The following is a 13,934-nucleotide window of genomic DNA, read 5'->3' on the forward strand; positions in this document are numbered from 1 at the left end:
GTCAACATAAGCACCCAACGCCTATCCCAAACTTCTTCTCCCCTCTCTTCCCTTTGAAGTTTGACCCTTCAACGTTCAATGCGATACTTCGATCTCATCTATCCGATTCACCCCCCATTCCCCGTCTTCCTCCTTTTAATTTTTCTTTTTTTTTCCCCTGTTCCCCTCATTTTATCCCTCTTTTCTCGTAATAAATACCTTCTTGATTGCATGTAATAAACACCCCCAAGTCTTATACATAAGCTTTAAATAATCAGATTATATTTAAGGAACTAATAGGTAGAATTAGTTAAAAATAATTAATAAGTCAGGAATTTTTTTTAATTTATTCTTATTTATTAAGAGAGTAAATAAGAGAGGTAATAAATAAAAAATGATTAAAAAATACAGGAATAATATTAATAAGAGACTGCTAAATATAATTAATTAAGAGTAAAATATGAAAAATAATAATAAATGTTTAGAAAAACTAAAAATTAAAGTTTATATTTTGGACCAAATCCCTCTCCATAAGTAAAGTTTATATATAGCGCAAGGGAGAGTGTCTTCTACCAAAAGAAATCCCATTTTTATCCCAAAAATAAATAAATAAATAAATAAAGCTTTTACGGAGAGGCTTGTTTGGATTCAATTAATGGTCAGTCATAAAAGCTAAATTCCTGATATTCTTAAAAATTATATGAATACCCCCATACAGACTAAAAATCAGTTATAAACATATAACCATACAACTATGGATGTGTCAAAGTTAATCATAAATCTATAAAATAATGGTTATCTAATAAGTTATCAAACACTCACATGCATGTAACTGTGGATCTTTTAAAATTAGTTGAAGCACCTCAGCGTCTAGATCAGAATAGCTTCCTCCCTTCAATCCTCTTTGGCCCCCATTTGGCATCTTGAAAGTGTTTCAATGCCATGCATAATTAAAACTGATGAATATTTTATATAAAAAGACTAATAAATACTTGATTGAGAGTGAAATTAAACTAACCCTTCTTTCACGTTGGTATCCAAGTATGGTCGTCAGGACAAGAAGATCGTCTCGAAAAAATTGACTTGGTCAAGCGACGCAACGCGCAAGGTTTGAAGTTTGAAGAGAGCGCCTAGAGGGATAGTACTGCGCTCGTTCTCAGTAAATTGAACATCCATCTTAACCAATTTATTAATTAGGATATTAACATATGAATTTTGAGCACTCGCCTCAGGCCTGACTCATTCCTCTGTTGGCTTTAGAAAAGACATACCATTCTTCATTAATTCCCTATGCTCTCCTCCACCTCCTTCTCTCCGCCTCTTCCATTTTACTCACTCATAATCCTTTCCCCTTCATCACAACGTCAAGGTCCAACAAAGAAAAACCATTGCAGAGAATTATGCCCAGTATAAGCCTGTGTCACAGTACTTTGCCTTCTTAATTATCTAATGGGTCGGATATTCTCACGGAATCTGAAATTTCTGCTGTGCTTGAAGCGAGGATCCAACGCTTTTCTCATGGCATCTCTGCTCTCTCTCTCTCTCTCTCTCTCTCTCTCTCTCTCACACACACAGACAACATACAATTTCTGTCTTTGTTCTTTTCATTTATCTTGAACGATTTATAAAAGACATGCTAGCTTATTATTTTACAATATTATGCATCATCTTATGCGGTTGGAAAATGAATAAGCAACACGGGCGACGATGATTTATCCAGAGACGGGGGAAAACAGATGGACAGGGCGTGCAAAAGATCGTTTCAGTGATGTCTCTGGTTTTAGAGGGATCCGAATGAGTTTGAGTGAAATCTTCTCTCGTCATCCCTGAACCTTCTTCGGCCCCTCTCTCTCTCTTGCCAATCTGCCAGGCTTTCTGTTTTAAGATAGGACATCCGAAGTCACATAATCATGTATCCATATACGTGTGTGAAACAAAAGAGAAATCAGATATCCGCAATCATATGATTATGCAGTACAAGAAAAACTAAAGAAGAGACGGAAAATCACTTTTAAAAAGCTACATAAATACAATGACAACTGATAAATCTTAATGTGATGGCAGCCAAACTCGGGAAATCTTGATGCTTTACGGTCCAGCTAAAATCCTGATCTCACACGCACGCACATACCCCAAACATCACCCAGATTCAAAGGACAAAACTTTGCATAGGATCAAACTGTGCCTGTGGAAATGGCTCTTGGAAGATTTTAATTAAAACCACCAAGAACCCCGCCCCGGGGGGGGGGGGAATCATACCGTTTTGTTTGGTAAGTTAGGTGAAAAGGGAGGCTCGATCTGTCAAAGCAAGGGTTCAAAATTAAGTCCAAAGTTTTGAAGTTTGAACAGGCCTGATTGTTTGGTTGTGTTTTTCTTCGCTACGAAATGTCGGCCTTGTATAAATTGTGTTTGGTTTATAGGAACGGGAGGTGCAATCTTTTGACCCGAAGACGTCAAACTTGTCAGGAATTACCGCATTTACTTAACTCGAAGCCTGCAACTGCAAGGGAACCAAGCTTGAAATTACTCCATCTTACACTGAGATGACGTCATTAGTTGCCGTGGGTTTTTTGTTAGACTAGATGTGGATGTGGATTACCATCAAATAACTAACAAATGGGGACATTCACTCTTGTGTTAAACAGTTGGCCTGATCATAATATGAAGCCTAAAATCGATAGACCTCAATTTGTGTGTTATGTGATAGATTGGTTCGCGTGAACTTCTGTGTGTGTTTTTTGAGACATATCGAGCATTTATAATATCCATTATATGTATAAATGAATAATACATGTGCCATATCTTGAACACACACATATATAATACAGGATTTGAAAGTCCACCCACACACCTTAAGTTGCTTTGACTCAGGCTTATGACTTCTTGTATTTTTCATATCACCACCTTTTTTTAATATATTTAGTTTTGTTGAATTATCCTTGTTTTATTCGCGAGATATAATTGTCGGTAAGGTCAATTTGGAAATTTATGCGTTACTAATGAGCACTGGTAGCTGATTAACATTGACCTCGATATGTTTCTAACTGGTGGCGGCTACAGGATGTGGGTAGAAATTGCAGGATGCTCAAAAAATTATGGCGAGTCAGTTTTTTTTTTTTGGGGGTATTAATATGCGGTTACCTTTTCCGGGCCAACACCATAAACATATGGATCTCTCCTGCCGACTGAGTTCCACAAGGAAGTGAGAATGAATGCCCGCAGCTGATGAAATGCAAAATGCAAAAATTTTGATATGTGTATCGCAATAAAGGCTTTAACTATTTGGTGTTGGCATTAGGCGGCTGTGACAGGGAGAGTCATGTGTCCGTTCAAGAAGAGGGAGGAGACTCTCCACTCTCTTTCCTTTCCATTTTCCTTCACTTTTTATTTCAACCATCATATTGTGATTTTAACTGTCCAGATTTCATATTTTATAAAATTATAAACAAAATCTTAAATTTTTTAAAAAATGAATGAATAAAATTAAACTACTAAATTAAGAAATGAATCACCTCACTAGAATAAGGGACGTTTAAATAAATGCCTGTTTTGAATGATAACAAGACTCTTAAAAAGACAGTTTCTTAATTGTGATTTGTGCAATACAACGTAACGCTGTCTTGGGCCTGTTGGCTTCGACCCGGGGGAAAATGCAACAAGGCAAAGGCAAGGAACAAATGAAGGACTGGGCAAAAGGGGGAGCGGCCCAGATAGCCCGATCCCTTTCCCTCTCACTTTCAGGGGCCTGGCCTCTGTCTCGGCTTCCACAAAACCATAATTGTTCCGAAGTCACAGAGAAGCTCCATCATGCGACAACCTCGTGCTCCTCCCTCCGCCGCACAGTCGCAAGACTGAGATCCACTAAAAGCGATTATAGTAGTATTTTCCTTAAAGAAAATAATACTGGTTTAATTTCAAGTTTACAATGCTCAGGAGTCAAATGTTTCGAAAATAATTTGCGAAGAATGTGAAAGTTTGAAAATAAACATGTCAATATTATTTCTTTAGAAAACCTTATTTGAGGGATTATCAGGTTATTTTTGGTTATATATTTATTGATAATTGATATTGATCTTATCAAACAATGGAATGGAGGCCTGGCGCCCCTGGCCTAATTTCTAACACTAACGGTGGATAAAATTAATATTTAAAAACAGCAGCAGAGAAGACACGATATACTTTTTAGTTTTTACAGAAGGGTGGGGCGGTGGGGGCTGAGCGAAGTAGATCATAACGGATAAGGACGCAAACGCCGCCGTGGCATATCCCATAACATGTTAGTGGAGGCATCCAGCGTGTCAATACCCCCCATCATCTGTTCCTATCGGGGCGTGTGGCGCACGCGTGGCCTCCCTCAACTTCCCCCCTTTTCCCCTCTTCAACCCCCCAAATTATTATTATGTTTTGCTGCCTTTTATCTTTAATATAAAATTTTATTTATTTTTTATTTTAATCTTAAATATAAGACTTTAATTCATTTTATTTTTATATTTATTTATTTATTTTAAAATAGCACTTCTAATAAATGACAGTTCTAACCAATAAACTTGATTAGTAAGTATATTTTTTTAAAAAAATAATGTTTATTTATTATAAATAGTCAACTTAACTTACTATTTCTTTAATCTACACAAATCATTCAACTACAAGATATAAGAAACGGAGGTAGTACACTACGAAAATACAATGTTATGTTATTTCAAACCCCCCCCCCCCAAAAAGCTGAAGGATATGGTTCAAAATTAGAAAAATGGAAAATAAATAAGCATGACAAGATGACGATTTTGTAGGGACCATATCAAACGAAATAAAGAATTGCGTCTCAAGCTAGAAGTGACAACCCCTCTTTCTCAAATAAAATTAGACAAACCTCTAACTGGCCAATGGGAGGCTCATCTCAAATTCCCTGACCTGCTTCGCCAAGGCTACTTTTGTCCATAAATTGGGCCTTCCTGCTTCCGTATCGGATGTTCTTTCTTTCTGCCGCTTTGCTTGGAACCACGAAAATTAAAAAATTATTAGAAAAGCAAGCCCAGTTTAAAATTTGATCATTCGAGGATGCTGTAAGGAAACTTCCCCATCTTACCCCTGGCCCATCCGTCCATCGCATGAAGAAAGTGGAAACTCAAACGTGTAAGCTAACGTGAAAAGGAGTTCTTGCGTCCCTTCCCGGTCGCAACTCCACTCTCCAGACTCTCCAAATGCTTCAAAGGTCACGTGTCGGTCAGGCAAAGCCTTTACGCGTGTGGGACGAACGCTTCTCCAGAACCGTGTGGTAGGCGGAACTACACGTGTCCGGTAACCGACTGAGTTTACCGTTCTGCCCTCCTCCTCTGCTCTGACCCCTTATGTGGCGGTTCAACCCCCTCCCTTCCCCAATTTTGATCCCATCACCTCGACTTTGAAGAAACTGCAAGAGAATTCCTGAGCAAAAACCGCAGGAGGAACGCAGAGTGTCGTCTATTTGTCCTGACAAAACAACATTTAGCTCCAAGAGTTTCTGCAAAACGTTCAATTCTTGACGTTTCATCTGATTATGGTGGCTGAAGCAGACGTTGTTTATCAACAGAGCCTGCCTCTGTTGGATGTACAGTATATTCCCAAAGCAAGCAGTATTCATGAGATCGAAGAGCCACCCTTCGTCTCGCCATCATCCGGCCCTTCTGGTCCTGACAAACTTCGTGCATATGACGCAGTCTCTGCCCATTTACTGAATTCACAACAAGTGATTTCTTCAGCACCCTTCTCGTGTTTTCATCTATATCTTTCTTCTTTTCCATGACATGGACGTTAGCGAATTGTGAGCTAGTACTTTTGTTGTTTTTGCTTCCGATCGAAGGTGTTCACCACGTAGGTTTCGTTTCTAGTTTCTACCCCGTTCCCCTCGATTCCTTCATCAGGAACTTGTGCATATTATGAGCTTAGCTGATGAAGATACCTGAACTCTGCGAGGTTCATCTAGATTACTCCATGTTTGTTGTAGGAATACCATCCCTCCGGCACCTTTTCCTTCAGAGAGGCTTGAGCGACTTCCCGACTTGGTCCATGTAGTATCCGGTATCCGGTATCCTGTAATTGCTTATATCTGTTCATATCAAATTTATTCACTATGGTAATAGAAGTTGTGATGAATGTATGCGAGGGACGCGGTCCCGGCCTGCTTCCCTGCTTTTTAGGTGCCCAGATAGATTTTGGCACGCGGTATCTGTTGCTTACGAATGAGTGTTAAAAGATAGGTTTTCCCTGATTACTTTGTAAATGTTCGTGATTTTGCAACGTTACAAGAACTAGTATGTGACCCGTGCTACATTGTTAAAATTGAAATTATTTACTTTTGATTAGAGAATCGCAGGAAACTCCATGGGTTGTAGGACTGTTCAATGTGATGCATAAGTTATGCCAACTCTTACATAACTTCCTCCCATGCGCAGAGTAAAATTTTCTGATTCGTGTTAAACTACCCTTGTGCAGGACGTTTTAGCTGCAAAACAAGTCCCCCGTGCTTCTCTTGATTCTGCTGTTGTGCAGTTTGTGCCCACCATCCGTTCTGGTAGTTATGCTGACATTGGGCCGCGTAGATACATGGAAGACGAGCATATAATGATAGATGATTTGTCTTCTCACCTGGGATCACTTTATAAGTTCCCTAAACCCAGTGCATTTTATGGGGTAATCAACTTTTCAGTTTTTAGCTTGTATGTTTTTTAATTTCTTGTAAATGTTTTAAATCTAACTGGTGTTTAACGAATCACTAGGTGTTTGATGGTCATGGAGGATCTGAAGCTGCCGCTTATATTCGTAAAAATGTGATAAGATTTATTTTCGAGGACGCCAGCTTCCCACAGTCATCTGAAGCTGATAATGTTTTCCTACAAGAATTAGAGAACTCCCTTAGGAAGGCATTTCTTTTGGCCGACTCTGCTTTAGCTGATGATTGTAGTGTGAGCAGTTCGTCAGGGACCACAGCGCTTACAGCTTTAATATTTGGAAGGTATCCACGCGTTCCCCCCCCCCCCCCAAATTACCTTCTCCATTTGTCTAATGTGCTTGTTTCTCCTCTGGGTTTTTTGAGCTGCTCACCGTGAAGTTTCCAGGTTATATTCATCTAATTTTCGATCTACTGTGTAGTGTTTCCCACTATCAATATCTGTATTGCCAGTCGCCAGCTACTTTGCATGCTTAAAATTTGTTGCCTTGCTGATTACTTTGGTTCTAATTTCAGGCTGTTGATGGTGACCAATGCTGGTGATTGTCGAGCAGTTCTTTGCCGTAAAGGGGAGGCAATTGACATGTCTCAAGATCACAGGCCTATATATCCATCGGAACGGAGGCGCGTTGAGGAATCAGGTGGTTTCGTTGATGATGGTTATCTTAATGGGGTGTTATCAGTTACTCGAGCACTAGGGGACTGGGACATGAAGCTCCCACGGGGTTCTCCTTCACCTCTGATTGCAGAGCCAGAGTTTAGGCAAGTGGTTCTAACAGAGGACGACGAATTCCTCATCATAGGATGTGATGGAATTTGGGATGTTATGTCAAGTCAGCATGCAGTGAGTGTTGTCAGGAGAAGCCTGAGGCGCCACGATGATCCGGGAAGGGCGCCAGAGACCTGGTCATGGAAGCTTTGCTGCTGAATGCGTTTGACAATCTCACAGTAATTGTTGTGTGCTTCACATCCCCTGATCACAGGGAACTATCACCCGCCCACAGGTTGAGACATTGTAGCCTTTCTACAGAAGCACTTGGTAGCTTGAGGAGCTTGTTGGAAGGAAGTGCTAGCAACTGAATGAATGTATATAACAATGTCAGATTCTGGCATCTCGGATATTTCATTTTCTGTTTTTCAGCTGCTTCTAGTTAAGAGATCAGGAAAAACAGCAAACCATTTTTTGGTCCGACGTCGGTTGATGTAACATGGTTTAGGGTGTGGCTGACGGCGGTGTAAATATGAAGTCGAAATGATCCAGTTTTGTATGAATTTGTTTATTTTAGCGAATTTTTATTCTTGAAAACGTCGTTTTTATTCTCGCCTTGTTGAAAGGCGAACTGGTTGCAATATAGGATTAAAAACGTGGTTTGATTGAAAATAATATAGCAGGCGGTAACTAAAAAGGCCACGAATCGAAAGCAAGACATGAAAGAAATCAAACTCTATCTTGGGAAATCAAGAACAGATAACGGCAAACAAGTGAATAACTAAAAGGCCACGCATGATATAAATCAAGATTCGTCTTAAAGAAGAATGAGCTATTAGCATTCAAAAGACGCTTCGTCACTCCACGGCATGATCACAATCTCCTCTGGCTTGTCCAATTGTTTCGGGACCCATTCCCATTATGGAGACGCCTATGGATATAAATATAAATTCCCGGGAGCATTTGCAAGTGCAAACCTGATAGGGGGAAGAAACTATTCAAGACCTTGAGAGCAATTCTTATGCGTTATAGTTGTCATGAGCAAGATTACCTGTAAACATCAAGAAATAAGTAGTACCGAAAAGAAGGAGCCTTTACGGATTTCTGTCATAGCAAATGATTTTCTCCAGTGGATTTATCCAGAATCCAACCTAAATTTTTAAGCATGCTGAGCTGAAGCCAGAGCAAAAAGTAAAACTAACTTCATACTCTATTTAATGAATTTGAATGCAGAATTGCATTTTCCTTTGATCCCATAATTAAGCAGGAAAAGGGAAAAGTTAGAGCACATCTTTGTTGAAGTCTTGGGAAGCCAAGCAAATGGGTAGATGTGGCTTTGTGCTCTCAAGCTTAGGCATTCGTTTCAATGTTCCAATATACTCCCACCGGTTCTTAATATAAGAGTTTGTTGGACTTTTATTTTAGTTCTAAATATAAGACCTCAATCCACTTTGTCTCTCATATGTATTCATTTTTTTTCCAAAGCAGTCTTTATAATAGTGATAGTTCTAGCCAATACATTTGATTAGTAAAGATATTTTAAGAAAAACAATACTTATTTATTACAAATAACTCACCTAGTTAGTTTTCTTAATCTACTCAAGTTAGTCAACTAACTTTTATATAAGTATCAGAGGTAGTATAATAAGATTAGAATTTCCGTCAACAATAATAGGAAACTTTTTACTGAAAGTTAGCATGATAACTAAAATTTTTACGAAAATATAAAACAGTAGAAATTCAGGGGCGGATTTTAAAAAAAGAAAACTTTGAAGGTGTATTCCGGTGTCAAAGAAATAGGACAATCAAAATATAATAGGATGGTTACCATTTAGAAAGTCAGAAGGGCTCCGCCAGGCCAGGTGATTTAGTAGCTCTGTGCCAAACTAGCAAATCGTTCCAAACCACGTCGCAGTAAGCGCTCAAGAAATGGTTGCAGTGCCTGCAAAAGATATTATAGAGGGAAGAAAGTCGGAGTGGATTAAAGCCATATTTAAAATTTTAAATGTCAATCTCCTGTTTTTCCCATTATTCTCTCTCATGACACGGGGAAAAGGTGACGAAATGGCATGAACTAGAACAATGTCTTTCAGGTTTGTCTTACCACCTTCCAATCGCTAATTCTGCCAGCTACCAAAGACATGGATTTTCTCTTTGTATTAACTAATTGTCTACTTCATAACTTCATTTTATTTACGTCTGACTACTCACCGATGCCACGGGAGCTAAGAGTTGAGGAACTTCGTATGATACTGTCAGCTGAAAAGGACAAATGCAGCAATAAGTGCTTGAATAAAGTTTGGCCTAGTTGAGATGTAAAACAGATGGAGAAGAGTCAAAGGGCTAAATATAATGGAAACGTGTTGATAGGAACAAATACAGGAAAATGATCCGTGACATATCTATGCATTTGCTCATGTGAGGAAATATTGCCAATAAATTTTGGACAATTATGCTAGGGACATTAGATTGTGATTTAGATATTCGGTAAAAACTCAAGAAAACATCGTATAAGAAGCCTTACTTCTACTACACATGATGAAGGACTTTTTGGATAAAATCGAACAGCGCCCCTGTCATGTGAACAATCAACCAGTTAATTTTCTTTTGTGAGTACTAAATGATGTTTCAGCGCAAGATTAATTCAAAATCACAAGAACATTGTGGCTGTAGATTTCAATTATAACTGTAATGACATTGATGAAATTTTAACATGTAACCCAGTGGTACAGATGGTTATGCAGCGTGTGCTTTCGAGCCAAGTTGAAGGCTTGAACAAAATATGTACGACTTCGAATTTTGTTTAATCATGATAGGAGCATAGATAGACAAAGTGTGACTGTTGGCTACCAGACTTCCAGTCCAGGCAGAAGCCACCATGTTTATCACAGGACACTTCAATATCAAGATAGAGAGATTTGCGCAACTGAAACTTTCTTCCCAGCCTTGTATGTCCCGTGTCTCTTATTCTGTGAAGTACTAGAAATTTCGACAAAAAGAAATTAATCATGTTACTACCTCCGGTCCTAATTATAAGAATCAGTTGACTAATTTGAGGAGATTAAGGAAGTAAGTTGAGTTAGTTATTTGTCCTAAATAAGTGTTGTCTTCCTAAAATATCCTTACTAATCAAGTGTATTAACTAGAATTATAATTATTAGAAGGATTATCTGGAAAAAATGAGTAAATATGATAGACAAAGTGGATTGGGTTTTATATTTAAGACCAAAATAAAAGTCAAACAGGATCTTATATTAAGGACCGGGGTAGTATTATTTCTCAGCCAAAAGCCTATCCTTGTAAATTACCTGTTAGGAAGACCTTCCAGTGATCGCCAGTGTATTTTCTGATTTGGAATAGGCTGCAAGAAGGTGAGATAATATTAATAAATAAAATTCCAACTGACATTTAAGATAAAGCAAAGAAGACCTACTAAGAAGTTATAATAGTATTATAATTAGGATGGTGATCATTTCCTGCATATTACGGGCAAGCCAAGAGTATTCGATGTCACGACCGAATGCTTTATACTTCAAGGACCACCTTGACAGGTCAGGTTTATCAGGCAAAACCTGTGAAATGAACTGAACATTTAGCCAATTCAAAAATCATAATATGACATTCAACTTGTACTGTTTCTGGCCGTTTAGTCAAGATTGCTGGTTTCAATATTCAAATTGCAGCAATTCGACCAGAAACAATAATGCACTGATGCTGAACTGATGGCCCACTTCACCCACAAGCCAAAGGGGAATGAATAGGTTTCAAACTAATGAACTGTCTCATTGGAGACGAAAATCCATTAAGCTCGTTAGGTTTCAAAATGTACTACCATCATTACATTTTATTGTCAAGAAAAATAGTAAGATGTGTATTACAGGTAACATGTGGCCAACTTCTCACCAGATCTTTATGCAATCATTACATCTTGATTGCGTCTGTGATTGACTAAAAGAGACTGTGACAGAGCATTGAGATTCGATGTACGCACCGTAACAGAGGAAATAAAGGGCATCCACCGAGGGATGGCTTCACGATCAGAATAAAAATTATAGGCAGCTGAGGCAGGCACATTAACCTCCATCTTAACCCTGCAATTACGACATAGTTATCCTGTCGCCATCAGAAAATGATTAAGCTAGAAATTATACCAAAATCATGAGAGTCAACCCAGGGCCTGCACATTCAAGTTGATGACATGACCGGTCAAATTCCCAAAATATGAAAATCATCCAACATAAATCGGAGAGAAAGGCATTTATTGAGAAAGTATAGATAATGTAAATTACTTCTCATCAGTCCTGATACACTTCCCACTTCCTTATTCTAAATAAAGATATTTATTTTTCTTGATCATGAAACGAGGAATAGATAGAAGAGCGTAAACATTTATCGCATAAAATACAAACGAGAAGAAAAGGGGAAAAAGAGGGAGGGAGATCAAAATTTGTGCGGGAAGAGGAGTTACGTGCAATCCTGCCACTCCATGACAGGGGAAAAGCGCCTGAAGCCATGGAAGGTTGAGGTCCGCGCAAATGACCTGGATGTTAGTCTGAGGAAGCGGTGATTGAGAGAGCGTGGAAACCGAGGAAAAGGTTCTGCAAGAAGGAGTGGGGCCACACAAAACGGAACAGGTGGTTTTAGAAGAGGAGGACAGGTGGCTCAGATATGGAGACCCAGGACTTGAGATCGAAGTTGCCGCAGACATGTTCTTTGAATGCCCTCAGAAATCAAACAACGATGCCGATGCAGATGGATAGTTGGGCTTCTAGTCCACAGCCACAAGCCGGGTCTCAGATTTCCCCCCGCTTCTTGCCTGCTTCTGACTCAGCTATGGTTCAATATTGTTGCCTCATGTTAATCACACGCTCAAATATCTGTTCCTGCACGGCTGTCATAAATTCAGTATCGCCGATCAATCACGTGTCGCCTTATAACCGCTTTAGTAAAACCAGTATTGCCTATTGCATATTGCCTATTGGCGCTGCCCGCGCTCTGTCTCTCTCTTGTTTTATTTATTTATTTATTTTTTTGGTGAAGTGTCTCTCTCTTGTTTTAGGCCAAACTGCCCGCTGCTCTGCCAAAAATAAAATATTGCAACTGGATCGTAAAGCACCCGCATCCGACCAAGTGCCGATCCATCCCGACACCTCGAAGTTGTTAATGGGCTTCTTATGCGATTTGGGCTCGCCCAACCTGATTCGGTTTGCTTTTTACAAAAGCAAAAAGAGAGACTGATTCACTTTTAATCTAGCTCAGAATAAAAATTTTACCAAAATAAAGCTTAGAGCTATAAATAAATAAATTTTGTCCTTTTCTCACCTCATGAAATTGAAGAACGTATTAAAAACATTTTTAAAAGTTGATACACTGGCATTTAGTAATTACCAAAGAAAAAAGCTTTTGTAAGATTATATTATCGAGCAGATTTGATGTGTTTTTAAAAATTGTTTAGTTATGATTTACATCTTGTGTTTAATAAAAATTATTTTTTATATTTATTATTTAAAAAAAAATATATTTAAGAATATTGATTGGCGGAGGGAATTTTTTTTTCCTGATGGATAAATTCGTGTCATTGGAATTGCCACGGCAAATTATGGGCATATTTTTCACATTTGTGTGTGTTCCACAGGTTCAGTCCCACAAAAAAAAAAAAAAAGCGTGTTCCCCTTGTTCGATTTCATTGGATCACCGTCACCGCCAACTACTTTTCGGCAACAGTGGCTTATACTACCTTCAGTCTTAATTATATGATCTTATTTGTAAATTACAAACAAAATTTTATAATTAAGACCGGAAGCAATATATTCTCTCGGTTTGTTATTATAAGAACTTTTTTTAAAAAAAATATTTTACCTTTTTCACGAAACGCTCTGATCTGTATTAAATACTTTTTTCTATGCATGCTATATATTTAATAAGAGTAATAAGAGCGTAGAAATTAACACGAGTTAAGATTTAGTGTAATTAATTAGAAATTAAAAATAATATTAAAAATTATCTGATTTTATGATAAATTTAATGCATTTAAATGTTTTTTATTGTTATATGTAACCCTTATAATCAGAATTAGAGGACCTAGTAGCGTGGCGAGAGGCGCAGCCGAACTTCAGTGTTAAGAGGGGGGGGGGGGGGGTAGCCGAACCAGTAATGATTCATCAGTATTCATCACATGCTTCTCTAACTGTTAACACTCTCTTTTCGTTGACGTGACTCACGATTGAGGCCCAAATCACCTCCCCTGAGGACAATCATTTCGATGGATCAAGTTTGTGGCAATAAGGCAGGTGAGACGATGCTCTATCGGCAGATATTTATTCTCTCCCTCTCCCTCTCACATACGAGAAGAAAGCCAAACCATCTAAATTACATTTTTATTTTTGTGGCACGTATTAAAACAAGTACTCGATAAATTTGGAAGCTTCTCAAAGAGGATACCAAACATCCCAGATTTCAGAATTGCAAGGTTGCACATCTGCTGAGGAACCCGTGGCTGTAATCAATGGAGACCAAGCAGAGGTATGTGTTTCGAAATCA

The 13,934-nt window shown here is 38.5% G+C and overlaps 1 protein-coding gene and 1 pseudogene across 6 annotated transcripts; one reads left to right on the plus strand and one right to left on the minus strand.

Annotated features, from left to right (window-relative positions):
* Positions 1-5,202: 5,202 nt before the first annotated feature.
* LOC114742099 (probable protein phosphatase 2C 49) lies at positions 5,203-7,788 on the plus strand (annotated as a pseudogene).
* Positions 7,789-8,037: 249 nt separating this feature from the next.
* LOC114742100 (uncharacterized) lies at positions 8,038-12,314 on the minus strand. Of its 6 annotated transcripts, none has more exons than XR_003739833.1 (9): positions 11,863-12,304; positions 11,386-11,485; positions 10,871-10,966; positions 10,703-10,755; positions 9,919-9,967; positions 9,606-9,653; positions 9,223-9,336; positions 8,473-8,545; positions 8,038-8,371 (listed from the first exon to the last, which is right to left on the minus strand). XR_003739833.1 is itself a non-coding variant. In XM_028930368.1 (8 exons), the coding sequence occupies exons 1-7, from the start codon at positions 11,880-11,882 to the stop codon at positions 9,262-9,264; spliced, it is 441 nt and encodes a 146-aa protein (XP_028786201.1). In that variant the 5' UTR covers positions 11,883-12,305; the 3' UTR covers positions 8,038-8,371; positions 9,223-9,261. The 6 variants fall into 6 exon arrangements, 4 of the variants coding, with proteins under 4 accessions (XP_028786201.1, XP_028786199.1, XP_028786200.1 ...); XR_003739832.1 differs by having other exon boundaries at positions 8,446-8,545; XM_028930368.1 differs by lacking the exon at positions 8,473-8,545 and having other exon boundaries at positions 11,863-12,305.
* Positions 12,315-13,934: the final 1,620 nt, after the last annotated feature.

The sequence above is a fragment of the Neltuma alba genome, unplaced genomic scaffold (assembly GCF_004799145.2).
Source record: "Neltuma alba isolate B1F8T4 unplaced genomic scaffold, ASM479914v2 tig00003640_pilon, whole genome shotgun sequence".
NCBI lineage: Eukaryota > Viridiplantae > Streptophyta > Magnoliopsida > Fabales > Fabaceae > Neltuma > Neltuma alba.